This window comes from Mercenaria mercenaria, chromosome 3, assembly GCF_021730395.1.
Source record: "Mercenaria mercenaria strain notata chromosome 3, MADL_Memer_1, whole genome shotgun sequence".
Taxonomy (NCBI): Eukaryota; Metazoa; Mollusca; class Bivalvia; order Venerida; family Veneridae; genus Mercenaria; species Mercenaria mercenaria.
In genome coordinates this window covers 58,905,905-58,933,848 of record NC_069363.1, presented here as the reverse complement: position 1 = coordinate 58,933,848, position 27,944 = coordinate 58,905,905, and the positions used below count along the sequence as shown (strand labels likewise).

Below are 27,944 nucleotides of genomic sequence, written 5' to 3'. Positions count from 1 at the left end.
TCGCAAACGCACTATGCTGGTTTTCTCATGGTGCGGCTCAAATACATTTCATATCATCATGACTAAAAATAACAACAATGCCGCTTTTCAATGACTGAGGAAGTTATAAACATCATTTTGAGTGTCACAGTATTAATACCCACGGTGACATTGAAAATGAAACAAACACAGTTCTGATAAATGGTGAAGTGTATTGTAAAATTGTAAAATGTTGTCTGAAATCTCAGCTATCATTTTATTTCAAGTTCATGGTGCAATAGCGTAAACAAAGCAATATCGAATACACTTACAGCTCATTACTTCCACATGCTACTTACATGCATAATGCAGCTACGCCACATTTTATCATCTATATCTAAAGAACAAGTAAAAATGAAATCTTTGATAATTTTGCTTTCTTTTCAAAAACAAGTAATACAGTTAGTTTTCCGTTTACGTAGTATAAACTGCTAAAACCTGCTAAAGCTAATGACAATATAAACGTATTACACAAAGATATCTAGTGCCTGCGTTAAAAAAAACTTACCTTCACTTTAACGACACCGAAGAAACACTAGTGGTCAAGCAAAAAAACAATCTTTTGATATCAGACTGATATCATTATCTTATTTTTCTGTTGGGAGTTTATGAAAAAGGACTATTCTTGCAATAAGAATGCTTTCTTTATTTGATTAAAGAATACCCGTAGAAGAAATAAAAGGGACACACTATATGTATACAACCAAATCTCACGCCGTTTGCTTCCGTCGGTACGACAAGCTTTGCATAAAACCTCGTCAATTATCAAACCTATTTGAAAATTTCATGTGCCATGCAACAAAAATGGATCTAAGTAGGAAATCACTCACTATGTTTGCCTGGTATAGAGTTATGTGACGACTTCTGTTCCCTACTGAACAACATTTGAGTCGCGCCATGAGAAAACCAACATAGTGGCTTTGCGACCAGCATGGATCCAGACCAGCCTGCGCATCCGCGCAGTCTGGTCAGGATCCATGCTGTTCGCTAATGGTTTCTCTAATTGTAATAGGCTTTGAAAGCGAACATCATGGATCCTGACAAGACTGCGCGGATGCGCAGGCTGGTCTAGATCCATGCTGGTCGCAAAGCCACTATGTTGGTTTTCTCATGGCGCGGCTCATTTGCCAACATAAACATATCCAGGTTATACCAAACTTTTGATAAACAATTCTATTGCCGACATTACATAATACATGGTACATTTGTATAACGCTTTAATAGAAGCAGCAGTGGCAGCAACCAATCTACTTCTTCATAAAAAATAATTATGTCGCCGTACCTTGGTAATAGCAAAATGATAAGCATACAAAATGATGACTTAACCTTTAGCCTGCTGGCGGCAATTGAGTTTGCCTTTGCGACCGTGCTGATCATGGACTGCACTGTTCGCAATTCAGTCAGTAAATTTTCATTGAACACCCCTTTGAATAATAAGTGGTATGGCCCGAATTTAACGATGGGCCAGTCCATTTTAGAAATTTAGCAGGGAAAAGGTTAAATTATTTGAAACTCAAAACAAAAGCTCATTATACGCAATGTTTGACTGTCAGTATATCAATACTGTTAATAAATGGGTTGCCACATGTAGCAATGTATCTAAATTTTCTTTTATTTATTTGCTATATGAACATGTCTTCGTATTTATTTTCCACGCCCCATAAATCTTTTTCATTACTTTTAGCATTTATTTGGATAGATATGCCATGTTGCCAAATTGGCATTCTCTTGCAGAATAATACAAAAACGATATTCCTTCTTTGTAACAGTCATGTGTGAAGTTTACTTAAACATTGGCCATATAAATTCACAGAATCACATTCCAAAGTAAACACGAACGATTTCATCTGTGACTATCAGTGTTTTAAGGTCCTTTCTTCCTATTTGTAACGACTCAAAAATTTGTTTGGAGGGAATATTATTTTACTCTTTAGTGGACTTCATAAATATTGACATTTATTAGCTGTTATTGTCCAAGAAAATAGGTTCACTCCCTTTGTAGCATATCTTGGCGTTTTTTTATCAAGTACATCTACACACAGGCTGCTATGTTTCATACATACACTACGTTTTCAAAGCCTTCCATTTCATCTCCTTCAGTCAAAAGCATACGTACCTATAATAGATATTTTCTTCTATCACTACAGTAAGGAATAGGGCGTCATGATTATCATAATACTGTCTTTCACTTAGTTGTATTAGTTAAAGATGTTCTATAATTGAATATTTAGTTAATTCTAGAAGATCCTCACTGCTTTCTTTTTAACTTAGCTAAATATGTAAACTGTTATCATAATGCATAGAACCGACCTGTCAATCAACCAGTAAGATAATGCGTTATCCACCTATCCGTTATCATTGTTGCTAAGGCGCCATTGTGTCTCACAAGCTTACCGTAACTAAGTAACATATCTATACTGTGCCCACATACATACATACATATTAATTCAATCATACTTATGTACAACATCTGTGAACAAGTTTCAAAGAGAAATTGGTATTTGTAAGGAAAATGTTTAGAAGAGGACCAAATTTAATAAAGTACACTAACATGAAAACACGACCAAAAGCAAGAAAAAAGTATGTAAAGCAAATTTACAAAGTATACTTACTATTAGGATTTGAATCTGAGAGTGAACACCGCACGAGATGGTCACTAGATCTATTATCTAAAATATAAAGGTTCTGAATTTTGTAAAACATTTATAATAGCCTGCAATATGTTAAACACATATTCCTAACATGACTCGATTTGATTTCCAGTTAAACAAAGAAGGAAATCAAGCCCTGTATATCCTGCGATAAACAACGGTTGACGCGAGGACCGGTAAGAGAGCATTATGACGTCAATTATGACGTAAAATTGCCGCATGGCGTCCGATACGTTACTCCTCAGGTAAATGAAGTCCAGCATGATATTTATTAAAATATGTCAATGAGCATGTCAGAATGAAAACAATCAAGGCCTTCTTTTGATTTATCGTCTAATTTAACACGGATCATCGTTCAGATGCTTTAGTATTTAACAAATCGGGCTAACGCCCTCGTGGTTCAATTCCTACGCATCTGAACTCAGAACCGTGGTTAATTAGAAGATAAACCACTCGAAGGCCTTGGTTATTTCTTAAATAAAACGTGGCGTTAATCCATAATCGAATCTTTCACCCGTTTTAAATGTAGCACTTACATATATTCATATTAAAAAAAATCTACAAAACATGAGAAATGATTGAATTGTTTTTCTACTAAATGAAGAAACTGCTTATTTGTCATTTGTTTGAAAATACAAGCATGCCATCGAAACGGGATTTCCTTATAGTGGCAATTTCTGTAATTGCTGTATATATTTATTTTATAATTTTTGTTGGGTTTAAGTCATATGGCGACTTTCCAGCTTTGATGGTGGAGGAAGACCCCAGGTGCCCCTCCGTGCATTATTTCACCACAGGCGGGCTCCTGGGTAGAACCACCTAGCTTCCGTAAGCCAGCGCATGAAGATTTCAACGGTCGGTGCAAGTGATTTGAAGTCACCGGCCTTAACCTCTCGGCATATATTCAAATACTCTAATTTGATTACAACGTTATCAGAATAATATCCATGAGAAGATCATTTCGGAAGCCAATCTGACTAAAGTACTTGATCTTCTAAACGAAGATCTGAGAATGACCCATTCACATTCGTCTTTTGTATATTTTGGATTTCCAGTATTGCTATTTTTATTTTCGCAAAGCTATTTTTATTTGAACCAAGTAGACGACTTGTTCGAATGTCAAAGAGTAAGAAAAATGTGCAGTCATTCCAGGGCTAGAGCCCGGGACCCCTCGCTTACAGAGCAAGTGGTCTACCGACTGAGCTAACCGGCTATCTGACACATTACGACATCAAATCACAATATCACAAAATACAATTGCAAAATGTTGTAAGTTAAGCTCTGACTGGCTAGCGAAAGGGTCGTCAGAACGAGGCTATCAATAGCTCGTTCTCAGATCCTAAGCGTAGCGTAATAGGAGATGAACTTTAGTCAGATTGATTCGGAAGCATAATTAGAACGCAAGTCAGTCAAAAAAAAAACGTATGGCAATGTTAATGCGATTAATTCCCCCCTCATGTTTTTCAAAAGAGTAAATGTCTTGTTTATATTTCGATGTTTGCTTTTTACAGACTTTATTTATTTATTAGGAATCACTAGTTTCCTACCTATCATTGATCAAATAACAGGATATATTTTAATTAGGAAATAATGTATAGAAAAACCGTGTTTTAATGTTATTAATGCACGAAAATAGGTTATACGTCCGCGGATTAATTTCACGAGGGCACAGCCCGAGTGAATTATTCTGGGGACGTATAACCGATTTGAGTGTATTAATTTAAGTAAAACACGATTTTTCTATACATTATTTCGATTCTAATATGCTCTTATTATAAAACAGTAGATAAAATATAGTAGCACTCTTTCTTGGTCGCAACAAAAACTTTATCGTCACCGCACGTTAACGTGACGTCATTTTGGCGTAAGCGTGTTTTAACAGAAACAAGCATATAAGAATGAAGTTTATGGCAAATAAAAATTAGGTACTATATTAGGAAGAGCAATTACCTGTTGATTTATCACAAAGACAGTTGTATTGTTCACCCAATTCTGTTCTATTCATATGACACGTCTTCCAGCTTGTTTTTACCTTATCACATTGTGTAATTTCCTCTTGGCCACAAAACTTCCGTGAAGATTTAAAACATCTACATCGAGCCTAAAATAAGGAATGAAACTTGACATAAAAATCGTTGTTGCCAGCAGTTTTGGTTGGCAGGTAGCCAAGGTTAGTATCATAAAATTGCGAACAATTAACGTTTGCATTCAGATAAGGCAACCACGTCTATGACAAACGGCGTTGTCACGACGACCAACGTACAGGGAGTGAAAATAGTGTCTCTCGGTATCTGAATTATTAACCATACTCGAGTCGTTGTTTCATTGTCATAACCATCCATTTTGTTATTATGATTATTTTAATTCATTTTCTTTGCTATCTGCGCTGATTGATGCACACGACTTTCACGAATAAAACTTACATCATATACAATATAAACGTTTATGAGTGAAAGAATTCTTACCTCTTCAGTATACGGTTTATTACAGTGTTCTGACATATTTCCAGACGGACACCAACATACAGGTTCGTTTACTGACTGGTTATGATGGGCGTGTACTGCCTCCTGGTAGCAGAGATATTGTCCTCCTTCTCCGCAATAGTTAGAGTGGTTTCCCATAATAGAGAGTACACAACCTGTGATACCAAGAAAGATGTATCCATTGACCTTCATGTAGATATAACTCTAGATGTAACTGCTTAACATGCTGGACAAGATTGTTGTTTTCTTTGTGACCAGTGTAGATCATGATCAGCCTGCACATCCGTGCAGTCTGATCAAGATCTACACTGTTCGCCATTCAGTCAGTATCTTTTGGGGTAAGAACCCCTTTGAACATTCTTTACGGAAATATTCTGAATTCCAAGATTCTTAAAGCCTCAAAAGATGAAAATAATGTGGTTTTAAACTTTTTTAAACCGCCATCAATATTCCGTAATAGAAAATTGTTCATTTCATTCGAAAATGCCTTTCTTAGTTACTGACTCATCTTTATTTTAAAAAGATTGGTTCAACCATTGTTGAATTCAGACTTTCTAAGTTAGTGCAGAAGCAAAGCATTTTTCATAAAATGTTTGGAACAATCTTTACATAGATACCCCTTCCCCATCTCCACGACCTAGGGAAATTATACTTGGCAATTGCGAGGGAATCCCAATAAAAAGAACAACAGTTACTGCATTTTCACTGACTATAAATACCTACAATTTAATTCTACTGGTGGTTGCCCCCGACACATCACATGTGTCCCTTTTTGTTTCACTTTGTTTAGCAAGTCCTGTAATTTCAAGCATTTTTGTCCGCATAGAAAACAGCCTGAAATATGATTATAATGAAACGATAACTATGTTTGAATTATTCACACATTGAATAATATTAATGTTAATATCGATGCACGTATTTACATATAAATTTACTTGGGCTTATTGTTAAGATGGCATGTAGTTTGATCCGAACATAGTAAGGCTTTTTCCGCCGCCGAGTGGAGCCCAAAGGCACATAACATACCAGACATTTCTGAACATTTTAATGAGACACTGAAGTTTCAAAATACCTGCAAACAAACTCTCATTTTTTTTCGTACATGAAGTACAATATTTCTTCAATTTTCAGGATATACCTGACTTTTGCATTGTTTGTTGATTAATAAACGCTTTCAGTTGACCATCTACATGTACGTATGAAGAAGATATAGTCACATATGAGCCGTGCCATGAGAAAACCAACATAATGGGTTTGCGACCAGCATGGATCCAGACCAGCCTGCGCATCCGCGCAGTCTGGTCAGGCTCCATGCTGTTCGCTTTTAAAGCCTATTGGAATTGGAGAAACTGTTAGCGAACAGCATGGATCCTGACCAGACTGCGCGGATGCGCAGGCTGGTCTGGATCCATGCTGGTCGCATACCCACTAAGATGGTTTTCTCATGGCGCGGCTCATATTTGGATTGCCTATAAAAGTTTCTAAACTAAACTGACTGTTAAACAGCATTATATAAAGACAAAGCAAACCCAACGATTAAAACAATATATTTAAACACGTTGAATCAAAAAAAAAGAACGCACTTTGTGACTAATAAGTGTGACATTGTTCTATGTTTTATTTTAACTAAATATATACTTACTACCATTCTTGACATTTGCATGAGATCTGGCACAATCTCCCGCTGAAAGTGCAGAAAGACTTTTCTTAAGTGTAGAGGCAAAATGCACTGTTTGCATGAACATTTCGAGGTTTTATAACTTTATACACTTCTGAGACGTACAGGTCATTTTGTTCACGATACAAGATATCTGAAGAGCCATTGCAGATATCTGGTTTAGTTTAAAATAAATTATTGGGTTACAGTCATGACGTCAAGTATATAAAGAGAGTGAAAGTCTGCCTAACAGTAAAATTGTCCACATTACAATGCTTTTAACTGACAAAACCGTTAGAAAAAAAAAGTTGTTTTTTGTTGTTGTTGTTGTTGTTTCAAATATTCTACGAGTTTAAGCCTTTGACTGGAAAACACTATGAACAAGGGTGCCAGAATGTCACAATATACGCCCGTCACAGCAAATTTGTTTACACTAGCACCTGTATTTGCAAATGGAATTTTAATTTTCTAGTTGTTTACAATGTTGTTTTTTTTAGAAATTATTGTAATTCTTTTATTTTTCTAAGTCCACAAAAAAAATCCTTACCAGGTAGAGATACCTTAAAATACACCCAAAATTTGAAAGTAACATCAATGTTGTACCACAGAAAAGTGGTCTTGGTTTTTCCCTACGGTCAATTATAAAAAAAGTTACAATGTAAGTTATTTATAGTAACAACTAAGGGAAGTTAATCTTTAAAGAAAAAAAAAATCGAAAAAAAAAAAATTACAAGTCCGCACAAAAATCCTTACCAGGTAGAGATAGCTCAAAATACACCTCAGAATTGGATGTAACATGCATGTTGTACTACAGAAAAGTGGTCTCGATTTTTCCCTACGACTTGTAATGAAAAAGTTACAATATAAGCTATTTATAGTAACAGCAAAGGGAAGTAATTCAAAAGAAGGGACCAGTGCATGACACTCCGTCTCATGATGGTGTACAATTGTGCCAAGTTACATCAAAATCCCTCCATGCATGAAGAAGAAATGCTCCGGACAAAGTCATTCTTGTATCTGACCTTTGACCTTTAAGTGTGACCTTGACCTTAGACCGAGGGACCTGGTTCTTGCGCACGACACTCCGTCTCATGCTTGTGAACATTTGTGCCAAGTTGTATCAAAATCCCTCAATGCATGAAGAAGAAATGCTCCGGACAAAGTTTTCATTCTTGTATCCTTGACCTCTAAGTGTGACCTTGACCTTACCCCTAGGGACCTGGTTCTTGCGCATGACACTCCGTCTCATGATGGTGAACAATTTTGCCAAGCTACATCAAAGTCCTTTCATGCATGAAGAAGATATGCTCCGGACAAAGTTTTCATTCTTGTATCCTTTGACCTCTAAGTGTGACCTTGACCTTAGACCTAGGAACCTGGTTCTTGCGCATGACACTCCCTCTCATTATGATGAACAACTGTGCCAAGCTACATCAAAATCATTCCATGCATGAAGAAGATATGCTCCGGACAAAGTCATTCTTGAATTTTTCATTCTTGTATCCTTTGACCTCTAAGTGTGACCTTGACCTTAGACCTAGGGACCTGGTTTTTGCGCATGACACTCCGTCTCATAATGATGAACAATTGTGCCAACTTTCATCAAAATCCCTCCATGCATGAAGAAGATATGCTCCGGACAAAGTCATTCTTGAATTTGACCTTTGACCTCTAAGTGTGACCTTGACCTTAGACCTAGGGACCTGGTTCTTGCGCATGACACTCCGTCTCATGATGGTGAACAACTGTGCCAAGTTTCATCAAAATCCCTCCATGCATGTAGAAGATATGCTCCGGACAAGGTCTGTGGACGCCGCCCGCCCGCCCAACCGCCCATCCGCCCGCCAGGGGCGTTCCCATAATACGTCCCGTTTTTCAAACGGGCGTATAAAAATGTTATCAGTAACGTAAATACTATAATTTGTATTATTAGATGAACAGACGTAAGTTAAGTTATACTCGTATCATTTCATTCATAACATTTTGTTCATAAAAGTGTTAATTGAATTTCATGAATTAACTCTTACAAAAATATAAAAAGAAAGCGTCTTGATACACTATTGTTCCGTTACTATTTCAAGAAAAGATCAAACAAGTGAACGAAGTATTGCCATGCAATACAAAGTCCCCTACTGGAAGGCAACTAATTTTCTCTACTGCAGTATAATATAATGATATGATATAGTGCGTTTTATTCAACCTGGCGGGGCGGATATGCAAATAATGGTAATCTAAAAAAAACAACAGCAAAATAGGTAGAGCAACATAATTGTTTAATTCCATAACCACGACTTAAACTCAACGCCTCATTGGTTACATGTACTACATATCTTGCACAATAATGCAGTGGACCGTCTCGAAACTCCGCCCCGCCAGGTCGAATAAATCTAAAACAGTATTGTACTATATATACAATATGTCATAACATTTGGATTAAAATTTGCTTATATAAAACTCTACAGTTATTAATTGCTTATTATATCTATAAATAAAAAAAAAGTATTTAATTTCAATTTTGATAACATTTCACTTTGACATTGTGGGAAAGTATAAGAAAAACTGTAAGAAATAATCATCAATAAGCAAGGGAGATTCTGAAGTAAATATACATTTTAAAAAAAAATGTGCGTATGTCACATTTGCTTACAGTAAAATAATTTACAGACTAGACAGGAAAAGATCAATGTTGAGTTCTGACCTTCAGTTGTGACCTTGACCTTCGAGCTAGGGGTCTGGGTATTGCGCACAACACATTGTTTCATTATGGAAACATTTGTCAAGTAATATTATAATCCCTTTATGTACGACTGAGTTATGGACCACACAGGGAAAAAAAACCTACTGACCTTTGACCTCCGATTGTGACCTTGACCTTTGAGTAAAGGATATGGGTGTTACGCAAGACATGTTGTCTTATTATGGGGAACACTTGTGCCACGGAATATTGAAATCTTTCAATGAATGATAGAGTTATGGACCGGACAGAAAAAAAAACCTACTGACATGGACCTCTAAGTGTGACTTTGACCTTTGAGATAGCGTTCTGGGTGTTGCGCATGACACGTCATCTTATTATGGGGAACATTTGTGCCAAGGAATATTAAAATCCCTTTAAGGATTGTCGAGTTACAGCCCGGACAGGATAAAAACCCTCTTGACATTTGACTTTCAAGAGTGGCCTTGATTTTTGAGCTAGGGGTCTGGGTGTTGTGCCTGATATGTCATCTAATCATGTGGTACATTTGTACAAATTAATTTTGAAATCCCTTCCTAAATTGTCGAGTAACAGACCGGAAAGGAAAAAGAGCGCTGTTTACCTTTGACCTCCAAGTATGACCTTGACCTTCAAGCTAAGGGTCCGGATTTTGCGCGTGACACGTCGTTTCATCCGAGCGAATATTTGTGCCAACTTACATTTAAATCTTGTTTTGCCGGACAAAGTTATGGACTGGACAGGATTAAAACGTACTGACCTTTGATCTCCAAGTGTGGCATTGACCTTTGAATTGTGGTTCTGGGTGTTGCGCATGACACGTCGTCTGATAATAGGGAAGGTTTATGCCAAGTAATATTGTAATTCTTTGGTGGATGACAAAGTTCTGGGCCGGACACGAAACAGACCCTGATCATGCCATATTAACGTTTAATGCCAAGTGTGACCTTGGCATTTAAGCTAGGGGTCTGAATATTGTGCATGACACATCGTCTTATTATGCAGTACATTTGTGCTAAGTATAATTAAAAGTCCCTTCATGGATTATTGAGTTACAGACCGGACAGGATAAAAACTTATTGATCTTTGACTTCGAAGTGTGACTCTGACCTTTTGACCCAGGGGTCTGGGTATTGCGCATGACACGTCGTCTCATCATGGGAAACATTTGTGCCAAGTAAAATGAAAATCCATTGATGAATAACAGTGTTATGGACCAGTCATGAAATTGCGCACCGGACGAATTGACGGACGGACGTATACGAACGGACTTTTATTGGGCATTCCTTTGTTATATAAAGTACCAACAAGCATTACGGAATGAATAGAATTTACCGTTACCTATAGTCCTTAGTACCCAACAAATGTTCTCTCGTTTGCTCGGACAGACCGACGGACGAACGGACGGACGGCCGAAAAAGCGCAATCCTATAGTCCCCGAGACCGGGTTTCAACCAGTAAGGGACTAATAACCCATTCAAATGACGTCATAATTAATTTGAAGAAAATCGATGAAGGACACTCACGTTCGAGATAAGGCATAACGTCTGCTTTACAGATTACACAGGAAGGTCCTACACACGAACTATTCTCTGTACTTATACGTAAATATGAATCATCTGAAATAAAACGGGCAATTTAATGCTACATTCTCCATTTCTGTGTAATATTTAGATATCACTCAAATCGAATAAATTTAAAAAACAAGTTATCGTTTAAGACTGGATTGTATCAATAAAATAAGTGAGTGAGTGAGTTGGGTTTTACGGCGAATCGACACAAAATGGTCATATATCGCCGAGAAGAAGTCATATTAGTCTGCCTATATATCGAAAAAAGAGGCCTAGAAAATGGCTTTGATGGCATTTTTTGTTAATGCCCGACAGCCATGTTCATTGTTAACTTTATAAAAATTGGAAACTTTTCAGGGGGCTGTCGCCTTCTAAGGGTCATAGTAAGGTCACAGCACAAGGTCAAAGGTCAGTAAGTGCATTTTTTGTTATAAACTTCAAATATTTGCAATTTTTGCTACATTTTAATACAAACTTGTAATTTTTCGGTAATAATTATGAATCTCAGAAGTAAAATAAATTACTTCAAATAGATTTATTGCATTTGAGACTGGCAAAATTCAAAACGACTAAGGTTATTTCTATAGAATGAGCTTAAACTTTCGTACGTTCTAATATTTTGTTCATTTATGGAAGTTATCTTTCTCATGCTTCTAAAATTTCCGTTTTCTGGCTAACAATTTCCATAATGGCTGGTTGGTTACCTGTATGAATGTGCGTATGAACAGTACAGGTAGAAAAAATCTATGGCGCGTATTTTATAAAGACTAGCACAGTCAAACTTCGTTTGCTCGAATTCGGATTATTCAATTACTACTTTCGCTCGCTCGAACTCGGTGTCAGGTTTATATAATGTATACTTCACGTTGGCTTGTACTACTGTTATCTCGAACACATGTTGCTTGTCCTATCAAGCTCTAGCGAAAATAGTTTGACTGTACTAAACTGTTGACAGATCTAATGATTCATTCGGAGGCATAGAACTCAAGAACATAAAAATAGCAAACTCGGTTTGATTACGTCTGTTTGTGAGATAAAATGAAATGTGAAAATTCTCTCAAGCATTATCTAAAACTGTCCATGCTGTCAATCAAAACTCTATTCCATTAGTTTACGCATGTGCATCAGCATGAAAAATGGTCCTTTTCATATTTTTGAATCAGCTTAACAATTATTCCTTGCACATTGGCATTACGCTATTATAAGAACTTGTAACCGCTATTCAAGTGTTTCAATATCTACAATTTTGTAAATATTTGTTTATGTTGGTTCTTTAGATGTCATAACTTCCAAAAGGCTTGATAATTGTCAGTGAATTCGATAGTATATCGAATGTTATTAGTTTGATCTTTATGACTGTGAATATAGGGGTAAAGCATGTTTGTTTTCCTGTTACAACACCTTTAGATTTCCAAGTGATTGTTTGGTGATAGAACCGTGTGGAGCAAACTTACCAATGTATCACGAAGGAATCTACTGATGATATAATATAAACAGTTGTGAGCTAATGCTATTGTAGCCTTAAACTTGTAAAAATAAATATATTTTCAGCTAAATTCAGTGCGGAATGTTAGAATGAACTACCCTTATATAGAAATAACTTCTTACCCTTATATAAAAAAAATGAATGAATTCCATAACACTTCACAAGCTATAGACGGGTTAGTCTGACATAATTTATCAATCGGCATTATTTGTTTATTATAAATCCATCATTTTTAATTTCAGATATCTTCTTCATGCTCTTCTCATCCTGCAGGAAGTTATTTTTACGCATTTTATATCTCTTGGTAACTATCGAACCGCCATATTACATCATTTTGATTAGCTGAACCATCATATGTCAGTAATCATGAAAATATTGGAATGTATAACTTCAGTGTATCACTGAACGAGCCTGAATGTTACCATTATAAAAAATTCTATGAAAGCAATCTTCTGATGTTTTTATATCTTTAATTTACAATTTTATTTGTAAAACATCTGAATGACTAATGTTTCAGTGTCAAGACACAAGCTTTGTTTTCACAATTTTATCAAGGACATCCTGTCTGAAACCATGTTTCAGATCTGTAAATTGTTACGATCTGATTCTTTTTTTAACTTTGGTTTGAATAGGAAGTGAGAGTGTAGAAGCAAAGCCAAAGATAAAAAAGATCGAAACAGAAATAGCGTGGTGAATTTTTAGGATTAAATGATGCAAATATCGCATTAAGAGCTTCGGTAATAGAAAATCTAGTTCTTGAAATGTGCTATTTAATTTGAAATATCTAAAATATGATGATAAGTGCCTGACTTATAGCAACAAAAGGAATATTACAGTAAATCAAGGGAATAGTGTATAGATTAACTAGTTGAAATCCTACAGATCTGTTCTGATTAGTTTATTACCGTACATGTACTGTGTAAACCTATGCTCTGACCAATATTTCAGTTATTCTATTTAACCATCGTCACGTGGACAGGACAAATTAACATAAACATATATCATATAATGACTCATCGGCATATTTGAAATCATTTCTTTAGGGGCTGGAGAAGGATTCCATATAATATTATAAATGTTACTTGCAACATTATTTCAGTCATGTAACGGCGGTCAATTAACTTAATCAGTGTTTCTAGAGTCTCTACAAGTAGTAGCCTTTTCCCTGCAAGTAACTGCCAACATCTAAATGATTCAGAAAGTGGAGGACGAAATCACTCCTGACAATGTCTATTATCAAATCGTCATGGAGAACATTCACCTCTCCCGGGGATTGAACTCATGACCCATAGATCTGCGCTCTGCTGATTGAGCTAAAAATAGTTGTTTGTATACATGACAGTAAAGTGATTTTAACTATTTACGTGAGAATTCTATATATTTATATGTAATTCATTTTCCGCTTTAGTCTTCTTCTTCAAAACCTATCATATTTTCTCTTTCGCACACATTTCTCAGAAGGTGTACAATATGTAAATATTCTTTTCATAGTTAGTTCAAAGCTTAAATTCAAGTTCTATTGCTGCCTGAAATGCAAGAAATGCATTGCAGTGTGATTTTGTAATCATTTGCTCAACAATTTTTCTAACTGCACACCTGACTTTTGTTGGGTTTTTTTTTTGACAGATTTGAATGAAAATTGGACACATTGTTTAATGACCAGTTGAATTAAATAAACATAACAACGATATCAATTGTTCGTACATTCGTTGTGCCATGACAGTTTAAATAAGGTACCCCCGCCCACCTACCAAAAAAAAAAAATGTTACTGAATGAATGTAACTTGGTGCTGGTCTGTATGCGGCAAGTACTGTCATCTGCGGGATTAAACAATTTTGTCATTAATTTGGTGTTATTAATGATGTCACAAACCTGATAAAAAAATTAATATGTACATATTGAAAATATTAACAGACGTTCCATTACAACTAAACAGAGTTGAACATTCAGAATATAATAATTTTAATATCATTGAATTAATAGGATCAAAGTGTACAACTGTGATTTGGAATTTACTAATGTGACTTTTAATTTAAGGGTTACCTTATTGTTACCCTTACAATTAAATGAATTTCCATCAGGCTATGATCGTTTTTTATGTTATATTATAATAGAATAATCATTTAAAATTGTGTAAAACATTCATTCAAATCTGTCAAAATTTGGCAATAAAGGGAAAAAACAGGTGTGGAGTTAGAAAAGTTCTTGAGTATATTGTTAATATACGCACCATTTTGCTACCTTTAATAACATAGAAGTCCTTTTTAAAAGTTCAGTTTTGACCTTGACATGTCTGTGACCTTGAAATTACATTGAAATAACCCTTGGATACGACAGTTTCAAAAATATTTCTCTAGTTCATCCACATATAAAAATTAGCAAACATGTCAAGTAAAACACACTTTGCCATCGTATGCCACTTTTCCCAGATATATATATTTTATATATTTTCATCAGTTTTATTTACAAAATACAAAATGGCGTTGAGACACAATATTTAAAGTAATTTAGATGGTATATGAAAATAAAACGAATGCATAGCGGCATAGTTTATTTGTAAGTGCAATTATTTGACCTTTGACCCCATTGTACTGTAATTAGGAACCCTAGAAGGCGACAGCCCCTTTTAACTTTCATGTTCGATCCTAAGGAACACTTTTATACTAATATCCGAGCATTAACAAAAAATGCCATCAGAAGTAACATTTTCTCAATATATTGGCAGACTATATTGCAAACGCAAACTGTAAAGCATAAACATTGATGTAAAAATATAAAATAAGATAAGAGAGGTAATGCTATGAACATTGAAATATATTCAATGCCCATCTTTTTACTATTATATCTTTTGATACTTCAAATGTAGCAAATTCTCACCAAATGTATTTAACTTTATTATATATATATATAAATTGATTGTGTATTTAATGTCACATTCATAATTAAATGTCATGAAGTAACAGTCCTTTGTTAAAAACTTCCAGTTTCCAGTGATAATACACATTTAGACTGTGTTTAGCTATAAATGTATCAAGTGTGTATTATTTCAAACCGTTAAAGCCCTGCTCCCGTCCTACCTTTTAACCTTGAATTGTCACTGAAAAGCATGAAAATCCTGTCTATAAACAGTGACGCCTGTCAGATAGTCTATCTTGTATAAAATTCTTTATGAAATACCTGTGGTTTTGCGTGCTTAAGCGTGGCACGTGGCCGTTAACTGTTACCTATTGTAATTCTGGGTTGCATACACACAAAAGAATATGAATAGCCGCGGAGCAGGGCTTTAATACATATATCTTGTCAAATTTTTGCTTACATAATCTATATATAGTACATGTTAATATTTGAGGCCCAGTGTAACTTTGAAATATGTATACCTGTATTAAGGCAGTTATATTATAAGAAGACATGTATAAAAATGAAGCAGTTACCTATCCTGTCATCGGCGTCTAAGTAACTACTTAACCTGGACGCTTGTGGTCCAGGTGACCTGGATGCTTGTGGTCCAGGTGACCACTCTGGGTGTTCCCGATTTCGCTCTGCCAGAAGTACTATTATAACAATGACTAACGCCGCTACTAAAACAACGACAAAACACCTTTTCTGAAATAAAAAAATGTACTCTTTTGAGTATGAGGTCGCCAAATTAAAAAATAATATTCGCCATTTAAATAAAATAATCGCAAATGGCGATAATGGCGACCGACAGCGTTCGCCCTGTCATGTAAATCGAAGAACGTGCACGGATAAATTCAATACATTTCTTTTTTCACTTTTTATTTGAAAATATTATAAATGTGTTTTTTTAGCTCACCTGTCACATAGTGACAAGGTGAGCTTTTGTGATCACCCTTCGTCCGTCGTCCGTCGTCAGTCCGTCCGTGCGTGCGTCCGTGCGTCAACAATTTCTTGTCTGCACGATAGTGGTTTCATTTATGATTTTATTTTAACCAAACTTGTACACAACTTGTATCACCATAAGATCTCGATTCCTTTCTTGAACTGGCCAGATCCCATTATGGGTTCCAGAGTTATGGCCCCTAAAAGGGCCAAAATTAGCTATTTTGACCTTGTCTGCACAATAGCAGCTTTATTTATGATTTGATTTTTACCAAACTGGCACACAACTTGTATCACCATAGGATCTTGGTTCCTTTCTTGAACTGGCCAGATTCCGTTACGGGTTCCAGAGTTATGGCCCTTGAAAGGGCCAGAATTAGCTATTTTGACCTTGTCTGCATAATAGCAGCTTCATTTATGATTTGATTTTAACCAAACTTGCACACAACTTGTATCACAATAAGATCTTGGTTCCTTTCTTGAACTGGCGAGATTCCTTTATGGGTTCCAGAGTTATGGCCCATGAAAGGGCCAGAATTAGCTATTTTGACCTTGTCTGCACAATAGCAGCTTCATTTATGATTTGAATTTAATCAAACTTGCACAAAACTTGTGTCACCATAAGATCTTGATTCCTTAGTTGAACCGGCCAGATCCTTTAATGGGTTCCAGAGTTATGACCTCTGAAAGGGCCAAAATTAGCTATTTTGACCTTGTCTGCACAATAGCAGCTTCATTTATGATTCGATTTTAACCAAACTTGCACACAACTTGTATCACCACAAGATCTTGGTTCCTTTCTTGAACTGGCCAGATTTCAAAATGGGTTCCAGAGTTATGGCCCCTTAAAGGTCCAAAATTGGCTATTTTGGCTTTTGCAGCCATATAGAGACTTCTTTTATGGTTTAATTGGATACAAACTTCCAAAATAACTTCAACAACAATAATTCTTGGATTCTATGACAAATCAGATCCAAGCGTAGGTTCAGAGTTATTTTATACCTGATTACCTCCCCTGATTGTAATCAAAATGGATTTATTTCAGTAAGTTCTTATAGGACTTATTTGAAATTTCATTATTGTCATTAGTTGGACTGAGCCAATCAGGGTAGATAACTATGGACTGATTTTATGTCAAATTACCTCCCTTTATTTCAAATTAAAATGGGTATATCTCCGTAATTAATGAAGATACTGTTCTGAAATTTCATTTATGTCAACAGATTTATTTGGCTGATCCTTCTTTTGTTCACTTACAATAATTTTTTTTAATTACTTTCCTTTTACGTTACTATAAATAGCTTATATTTAGTAACTTTTTTATTATTGGCCGTAGGGAAAAACCGAGACCACTTTTCTGTGGTACAACATGGATGGTACCTCCAATTTTTAGGTGTTTTTTACATATCTGTACCTTGTAAGAATTTTTTTTTCTTTTTGGTTAAATTTCTTCCCTTTGTTGTTACGGTCCTTTGGACTTAGATATTTTTTCTGAGGACCTTCTTGTCCTCAAGTGCAGTGATAACAGGTGAGCGATATAGGACCATCATGGCCCTCTTGTATTATCATTTGATCAGATAACAGCTTTAAAAAAAATCCCTTGGCAGCATAGAACGCAACAAAGCAGCATAATTGAAGATTCGGTATGACAGAAACTGTTCGTGAGAGGTACTGAAATATATGCAACGCCCCTCATACTAACTAGCACCTGCTTAAGTGGAATTCTACTATGATAGTAAAATTGAACGTTTTTCATATGATCCCGAAGGACCACAAAATATAACAACACTTGGTGCAAGGACCAGAAAATATAACAACACTTAGTGCAAGGACCGCAAAATAAAAGAACACTTAGTGCAAGGACCAGAAAATATAACAACACTTAGTGCAAGGACCAGAGAATATAACAACACTTAGTGCAAGGACCAGAAAATATAACAACACTTAGTGCAAGGACAAGAGAATATAACAACACTTAGTGCAAGGACCAGAGAATAGAGAATATAACAACACTTAGTGCAAGGACCAGAAAATATAACAACACTTAGTGCAAGGACAAGAGAATATAACAACACTTAGTGCAAGGACCAGAGAATAGAGAATATAACAACACTTAGTGCAAGGACCAGAAAATATAACAACACTTAGTGCAAGGACCACAAAATATAATAACACTTAGTGCAAGGACCAGAAAATATAACAACACTAAATCTAAATGTACTAAATGTCCTCTTAAACAATTTACGCACAAACTGAGCCGGAAATTCAAGGTTACCAAATAAGAAGTAAAAAAATTATCTAAAACAGTTATTATTTGATACGCAGAAATAAACTGGGATATTTTGTTGAAATTTTCCGCTTTTAAGATAAAACAACTTAAAATGCAATCGTTCATACATCTCTGACATTTAAAGTTCATATCTGTAAACTCAAAACAATTGCGTTCTTCAGTAAGATAAAACTGAAAAGGGATATTATATATCCAGTAGGGACAATACAGAACACTAGCAACAAAGCGACACACTCGGTGTGGGCGAATATTTTTTTTCTTTTCAAACCATTGTAACTCTGTATCCATAATAATAAAAGAGTGTGATACTACAAGGTTTTTTTATAACGTCAGTAATTAATTTCAATTTCGTGGAAATTTGAGGGTTTTTTTTTTCAACTAAGATATAGTTTTGTTATTTAGACTGTTGTTTAATGTCTTTGTGGTGGTCACTGAAGTATTGTCTTATCATACTGAAAAGTGATCGAACAATAAAATAAAATAAACTTGAATCGTTAAGACAGAAAAAAATGAAGTCTCTGAAAAAGACTTCGCACCAAAAAAACAATGTGTTATGACCTTACAAGAGATGTGATACATGCCATGATTCTCAACCCTTAGCCTGCTGCAGGCGAATTTAACAGCCTTTGCAAACAGCTTGGAACCAGATCAGACGCCGATCAGGTTCCAAGCTGTTTTTCCCATCTGACAATATTTCTTCCAATTTTGGAGCAAATTGAATGAACTTTACAATTTTAGCAGACGACATTTCCAGCAGACGACAATTTATCTAGCATGCTAAAGGTTAAACATAATCTGGTGCATGATTAAAGTATTAAGATGAATAGTTTTGAAGCATAGATATTCCAATTTTCTATATACAAAAAAAAAACTCGTGAAGTCTAATCAACTGCTTTGATTGTAAAACTCTACAATATAAGAAATACACCTACCAATATATTACAAGTACGTCGGCAATTTGAGTTTGTTCTTGTCAGATTTTCCTCCTGTAAGAATATAAACATAATAGCATTTTCTTTAAACTATATCCTGCTAAATTTCTGTAACGAACTTATCCATCTTTCAATTTGGACAGTACCATTAACTGTTAATAGGTGTGCTTACCAAAAAGATACTGACTGAATGGCGAATAGTGCAGATGTTGATCAGACTGCACGGATATGCAGTCTGATCATGATCTACACTGGTCGCGAAAGGCAGAATCAATCGTTTCCAGCATGATAAGAGAAATCAATTCAATCAAATTTTTGCTTATTACCATATCATTTATAAACTGCCTAAGCTATTTAACCTGTAAATTTAATCTACTTGTCTATTCTTCAAGCAGATAAAATATATTTCACAACTTGGCATATTTATCTTCGGCCTTTTATTAGTTGTCTCGTAGATCACATTTTTATGGGTTTTTTTTCTCAGAAATTTAAACATATGAAACACTTGACCCGTGCTGTTAAAGAGCGATTAGGTAACCTGTATTTGTGTGAACAAAAACACGAAGCATGTCTGGAGGAAAATCTTTAAATATTGACTTTATGCTTATAATTAGTCTAAAATTTGTAACATTTCCAGACGCACATTTAACATCTCTCTACGGTATCACTCGTCTTTATAATAATAATAATAATAATGATATCATCTTTATTTAAAGAGGATACCGGGGTAATATATTTGGCTATGGCCAGTCTAACATATGGTCCTCTAACATAATAATGTAAAACTCATCCTAACATAGACAGTGAAGTGAAAGACATGAATCAAAATAATGTATTATGAACAATTTAATTCTTTAAAGATATATGTTTGTTTTCTTTCTTTTTTCAATGTAAGATCGAAATCTCTTTTTGTGTAGCACCAACTGTAACGATTTTACGAGTGGCGTAGCCTCCAGTACTGGTGTAAGTAACTTTGATCTTACAAACAACAAACACATTAATAATGTTACGTCTTTCAAAAGGTAATAACTAAATTTCACACATTTATCTGCGATATTGTAATTGATAATTTTCACTGTCTACACTAATTCATTTCAGTGCGATTAAAATGAAAGCTATGCGCTTATTTTAATCACTTTTGAGTCCGCTTCGTGGAAAATCCAGTAATGGTGTCAAATGAGACGATGTGATCATGACTCCGGTTGGGAACGAACCTACAACTATCGGACTGAGCGGCAAACAATCCTCACCCCGTCACCTAAGTCTTTATTTATGTTAACACTTATCATGCTGGACACGCCTGATTCTGCCTTTGTGACCAATGTAGATCATGATCAGCCTGCACATTCATGCAGCATGCAGTCTGATCATGATCTTCACTGTTCGCCATTCAGTCAGTATCTTTTTTGGTATGCACCCCTTTTAACGGTTAATTGTACTGTCCAAATAGAAAGATGGATAAGTTCATTATAGAAATGTGGCTGGATAAGGGTTAATGCAGTTATCCAGTGATGAGCACCTGAGGTGATGATCTATTCACTGTTCTACACAAAGCATATCGCAATGTTTTCTCAAATTTCAGCGATAATCTATACTACACTAAAAGATATTTACAAGATCATTTCATATTTACTCAAAATGCACGAAACACATGTGCAATTAAATAACGTCAATAAAAATGCCGGTCAATACTTAAATAGTATTACGCATGTTTCAATATTCCGCTGCAGGTAATACATATAACACATAATTATAATGCTGTAACAAAAAGTTATAATAATGTATCTACCCTTACAAATCAAGTAAATACCATTTTAATTTCAAATCCCAGTAACTCTGTTAGATAGAGACATCCGAGGTATGTAGAATCTTAGTAGTCGTGGTAGTATATATATCCAGCTCTTATGGAAAAAAAAGCGCTAAGGTAATATCACGCGGTAAAGGAAGCACATGATTAATTGTGCGTTCCTCAGTTGGAGAAACAGGAACTGCTGAGTAGTAATGGGTCTTAACAGTTGCAAAAAGCACCTCAGCGAATTACTGCCTGTGAACATTGCATATTTCAGAATATATCATTTCACTAAAAACTCTTTTATCCACTGTATCGTGGCTTTTCTTTTAATTAAGCAATTTTCTTTAAATAAGTATGTAGATAAACGATCAATAGCATTCTAGTGAAATACAAAAATGTATGATATTGCACCAGTACTGGGCTGTTGACATGGGAAATTTTGTGAACCTTGTCCGGCATTTGTCTATTAAATCTTTGTTCGTTATATCAAAGAAGTGTATGTACATTGCAAGTTTGTTTTTCTGTTGTTGTTGTTTAATCATTACTTTGTACTTATTTTCGTAAAAAAGGACAAAACCTTAAAATTAATCTATGTTGAAATTTATGTCTATAAAATATGAACAAATATGCGTTTTGGCACACCTGTTCAAGGTCATATTTCTAAAAGGCTAAGTATGGTTGGAAAGTGCATGTGACACATAACAATATCATACCTTTCATTTGTATTTCTAAACCAATCAAATGCACGTGAGACGCGCGTGTGCGTTTTAAAGATACAAATGAGCTACGCCATGTGAAAACCAACATAGTGGCTTTGCGACCAGCATGGATCCAGACCAGCCTGCGTATCCGCGCAGTCTGGTCAGGATCCATGCTGTTCGCTAACAGTTTCTCTAATTGTAATAGGCTTTGAAAGCGAACAGCATGGATCCTGACCAGACTGCGCGGATGCGCAGGCTGGTCTGGATCTATGCTGGTCGCAAACGCACTATGTTGGTTTTCTCATGGCGTGGCTCAAATGTGTTTGAAAATTCACCATAGAAAATCGACAACTGAAAGGGAGAGGACCGTTGGACAGCGTTATTCTCTTATTTCAATAAAGTAAGTGTGGGCTTGGTCATCTTTGACCATCCTAGCGTAAATTGCAAGCAATAATATTCGGTCCCAAAGTCGGGTCAGAAACCGCTAAATTTTCTTCGTACATATGTAAATCATTATTTATAAGAAATATCCGTTTCTAGCAGTAGGTTTAGTGCAATGTTTCTCACCATTCCAATTTCTAATTTCTAAATATATTGTAATGTTGTAAAGTGCATGTGCGAAGCTACAATAAGATATATTTCATTTGAATTTCTACCAATCATATCGCCCAGGAGAGATAATAAAAATGTAATAACAATCGCACATGCACTTACATTTATCACACTCTTTGAAATCAATACGAGAATAAAAATTGTACCAGGATATTCTCCAGTTTAGATAATTCAAACATGCTATTGGAGGATGCAGTCAGTAGAAATTTCATTTTTAAAAAAGATAGCTGAGAGGATCGGGTATGACAATTATCTTAGTTAATCATGTTTCATCAAATTTCTGTTGCGTGACTAACGTTTTTCTATGTATAAAACACACTTAAGAGTGTACATGCATGTCATAAAATCTTTACTTTAAATTTACAGTTACTTATGAAAAATTTCATAAATCTTAATGTGCGCCACTAAAATTGAATCCTGTATTTATTACGGATTTTCAAGGTTCTATATTTAATACTTCCCGGTTTGAATATATAGATCTTTATCTCAAAGCTATTATCTAAGATAACTTAAACACATGCGTTTTCTTATAACCTGCAAACGTTCTTTTCTTTTTTTTAATAATCGAACGTGTTATTTTGTCCGTTTGCTATACTGTCTTGTCTACTGACCATAGTATCTTGTCAAACGGACATGCCATTATGTTTACAATATAATATGGTCAGTAGACAAGACAGTATAGCAAACGGACAAAATAACACAGTTTTAAAGCAATAGGCCTCCAGATTTGGCTAAAAAATAATCTTTCTTTCAAATTGAAGTTTGGTCTTATTTAAAACATTAGAATATGAATTTTTGTTTCTAAAATATTTTTAAAATTCCAAATCAAGAAAAAAGATGACCGCGTCGGGAATTGAACCCCGGACCGCCGCGGCATTAAACACATTTTTCCGTCGTCGTAACCAATAGCGCTATAGCTGAAGTAGTGAATAATGACTTCAAAATATAGATATTTATAATCGAGACAGTTTAGATCTATATGGAGTAAAAGCGTGACAAACGCTTTTCGATTTTCATTGTAAAAAGTAGTAAAAACAGCAAATTCTCATGTGTGTCCGTAACGTAAAGTTTGTCAGTAATTAAGTTTTAAAGCCTTCTTAAGAAATATAGCATTTATTTCAAAATATCTATAAATAAATATTTTTTTTTTGTCGAACGATCTGGAGGCATGCTGCTTTAAACAAGTTAATACTGTAAGTTAACACAATGGTATGTCCGTTTGACAAGATACTATGGTCAGTAGACAAGACAATATAGCAAACAGACAAAATAACACAGCTTTTAACAAGTTAATACTGTTAACACAATGGCATGTCCGTTTGACAAGATACTATGGTCAGTAGACAAGACAGTATAGCAAACAGACAAAATAACACAGCTTTAAACAAGTTAATACTGTATTAACACAATGGCATGTCCGTTTGACAAGATACTATGGTCATTAGACAAGACAGTATAGCAAACAGACAAAATAACACAGCTTTAAACAAGTTAATACTGTTAACACAATGGCATGTCCGTTTGACAAGATACTATGGTCAGTAGACAAGACAGTATAGCAAACAGACAAAATAACACAGCTTTAAACAAGTTAATACAGTATGTAAACACAATGACATGTCTGTGTGACAAGATAATATGGTCATTAGACAAGACAGTTTAGCAAACGGCAAAAAACACAGCTTTATAACAAGTTAATACTGTATATTAAATAATGGATGCCGTTGATGTACTACATGGGTCAGTAGACAAGACGTATAGCAAACAGACAAAATAACACAGCTTTAAACAAGTTAAACTGTAAGTTAGCACAATGACATGTCCGTTTGACAAGAGAATATGGTCAGTATAGCAAACAGGCAAAGCAACACAGCTTTTACAGGTTAGTACTGTACGTTAATATAATGACATTGTGCTCAGGGGTAGTGCTCAAGTTCTTTCTAAGGTCAAAACAAAAATATAAAGATATGTTGGCAAAAAGTACAATATGCCTTTGCACTAAGATGTCTTCTTTAGAGTACATCCGGTATGATCTTACCTTTTGCTGTTTGCAAAATGAACCAATAGTTTTGAGATCCACTAGCTATTTGTTGATTACATATCGGAGTTATTGATGATAACAGTTGGCCTAAATTGAAACAATTCTCTAACAAGATAATTAACCGGCTAATATTTTTGCGACTGGTTTTCATTCCCCACCGGAAGTGATGCAGGTGTTGCAATCCGCTGCAAATTAATGTTTCTTAACTATTCAATTTATATGTGTAACTAGTAAAAAAGTTAAATAAAGAAAATGCGAAAGAGTTCAAACGTTCAAATGCGTACTTGCAATATTTCTACAAATATGAAATATTCCATTTAGGAAAGAAATAAATAAAAGCCTTTATTTGTTTTGTTCAAATATAAGCGTCTGCAACCAGCTTCAAATGACATATTTTAAATATTTCCATTTATTGTTGTGCGACCGTTTCTTGCACTTTGCTTGTTAATTTGCCTTACTGTGAAATCATTAATATTCGTGGGGGACTAATTTTCGTGGATTTCGTGGTTGAGTCAATCCACGAAATTTAATCCCAACGAACAAGTAAATTTCCCATTCATTTTATGTTCAAAAGTTGAAATCCACGAATTCATATCCCCATGAAATTGCCGTTTTGACCAAAACAACGAAATTTCATGCCCACGAAATTAAATGATTTCACAGTATTATAATGGCATTGTGATCTTTGTACTTTTCTTAACATAACAGAATAAACATTTTGTGCAGAATTTTGTGCAATATTTAGTACCATTAGGCATAGTTCTATCGTATTTATTTACTGATTCGCTTGAATATGTTTTAATGTACATGTTTTATGGACTTCTTATTATAGTAAAGAAATATTTCCTCTTTTAAATAATGAGAATCGTTCAACAAAAAAAGGTTATGTTTCACTGTTTCATTTGACAGTGATTATTCTACATTCAGGCTGTGGTATCGGACGACTCGTAGGTCGTCGTCAACACCTGGTGTTTCTCATAGCAACGAGGAAATAAAATGGCGGCTTAGTAAGTCTACGAGGGGGCGTCGTTGGCGGATATTCTTTATGCCGACGGCAAACTTTTCAAATGAATTTCCATACCAGTGTTAGATCATCAGTGTTAGATCATCAGTGTTAGATCAACCTTTTTCCTGATAATGCCGCTACATTTTACAAAGAAATCGCCATGAGCACTGATTTGACAATACCTCAGCAATTATGAGATACCATGTAATGTTGTTCTCTGTGGTGGCAACAGGGGGTAGTGAATAAAAGTGTTTTACTTATTATCCTGCATTTATCATGCTATCCAATTTTGGGCTTGATCTATTATCACCTTTGTATTTATCAGAGAAGCCAGGTGGCCAAGGGTGATCTTTTTGCACTTTGGCATGAATCGTGGTACATTCGAGTATGCTGAAAGTTCTATGACTACCCATCAATACAGTTAAAATTAAAGTATTGTAGAATATGGTACCTTTAAACTGGCAAAAAAAATTAGTTTAAATCCGTTTTACTATTTGATTTCTAAGAAAACAAACTTTTCAAAATTTTGCACTACATCCCCTAACACAAACCATACATGTTAGGTTATTCATTATAATTGTATAAAGACAAAAACTGTTTAATTGTGCAATCTAAACCTACGGTTTTTCATATCAGGACTAGTAAGTCAAATCAGGCACAAGTTGCTTTTATCAAATATTTGTCCCCTGATCTGACAAAGACGGAAAAGAGCTGAGACCTTCATAAGAAACTTAAGCATTTTCATCATTGCTACATCGAAATTTCTATATTGTATCACTTTATCATATAGCCAAATATTGAGTTTGAGACTTGGCTCCACTACTAAGTTATGTTAATTCGTAAAGCACTTAGAACTGCAAATGATTTTCTACATACCGGTGACGGACACTATATTACTGCGTTTTATGAACCAATTTGTAATATGTTTACGCGACCTCATACATTGCGATTTTAAGGACTCCAAAGATAGTCATATACCGGATACCGCAACCTCTTTCTGTTTCATTTCATTAATATAGTAAATAAATAAATAATAGATTGTTTTCTTGAAGAAATACCTGAATAACCCTGTGAAACATTTTTAAAAAAATTCTTACCAAAATTTTACATAGTATTATACCACATATTGATCAGAGAAAATTGTGATTTACAGCTCTTTGATACGCCACAGTCTCTCGGTAATGTAACTTGTCAAGATGATAGCATTCACATACATTCTACTAAAATGATACAGGAAAGTTTCTTCCAGACAGCCAGATTTTTGAGATAAGCGAGCTAAAGCAATCGAGTTTCAACCGCATATAAATTATTCTAGCTAATAATTTGTCCTCTATATCTAGGTTAACTTGTAAATTGTGAAGTCAGTCTTCGGTGCTACAATGGCCTGTACCAGTTGATTGTACACAGTGTCCCACTATGTAAATGACAAAAGCATCATATCGTAAATCCAGTACAAGGACTCTAAACCTTGATGGTTTTCTGGCCTGATATTTTAGATTACACAGGAAGGCATATGTATCTGTACTTATAATAAACGATTACATTTTATTTTGCCTAAAGTGCAAAGACATATATATATATATTGAAGTACTGCAAAATTTTGAAGGACAAAACTAATAATAATATAACAGCATGGTATTAGAAATTTCCAATGTCCTCGTGTTATTTAAATTTTTGATTTATTCAACAGCACAGCACAAATACAACATGGAAGCAAGCATTTAAACACATATTAAAACAACAGGTACATACAATGTTATTTTCTACTAGCTGTTCATTGCTGTTTACAGCACTGTTTCGTTCTTCTTGTACGGTTACTGCCCTTTCTGGTCCATCTAACTCCTCTTGTAGAGCGACTGCCTCTTCTGGTCCGTTTAACTCCTCTTGTAAAGTAACTATCTCTTCTGTTTGGTCAAACTCCACTCTAACATATGATGCGCGATTGTTCCTCATTTATTTCTTCTAATAATTTTCAGAAAACGTTGCAAATTATAATATATCGAAACAACACAACGACAGGTATATTCAATTTGCATATACACTATATCTGCTTTGATATTATATTATGACAAAATATACAGCTTAAACCTTATCTAGCTTTTTTACTCTGCTGTCAATCGCGAGACACAAGGATATATAATTTCCGACAT

General features: G+C 35.0%; 1 protein-coding gene across 1 annotated transcript; it reads right to left on the bottom strand.

Annotated features, from left to right (window-relative positions):
* Nucleotides 1–198: 198 nt before the first annotated feature.
* LOC123524624 (uncharacterized) lies at nucleotides 199–27,944 on the bottom strand. Its single transcript, XM_053538686.1, has 10 exons — nucleotides 27,547–27,944; nucleotides 19,643–19,696; nucleotides 16,012–16,183; nucleotides 11,049–11,141; nucleotides 6,795–6,836; nucleotides 5,876–5,986; nucleotides 5,135–5,307; nucleotides 4,620–4,770; nucleotides 2,631–2,687; nucleotides 199–2,134 (listed from the first exon to the last, which is right to left on the bottom strand). Exons 1-10 carry the CDS (start codon nucleotides 27,745–27,747, stop codon nucleotides 2,115–2,117), a joined length of 1,074 nt encoding a protein of 357 aa, XP_053394661.1. The 5' UTR covers nucleotides 27,748–27,944; the 3' UTR covers nucleotides 199–2,114.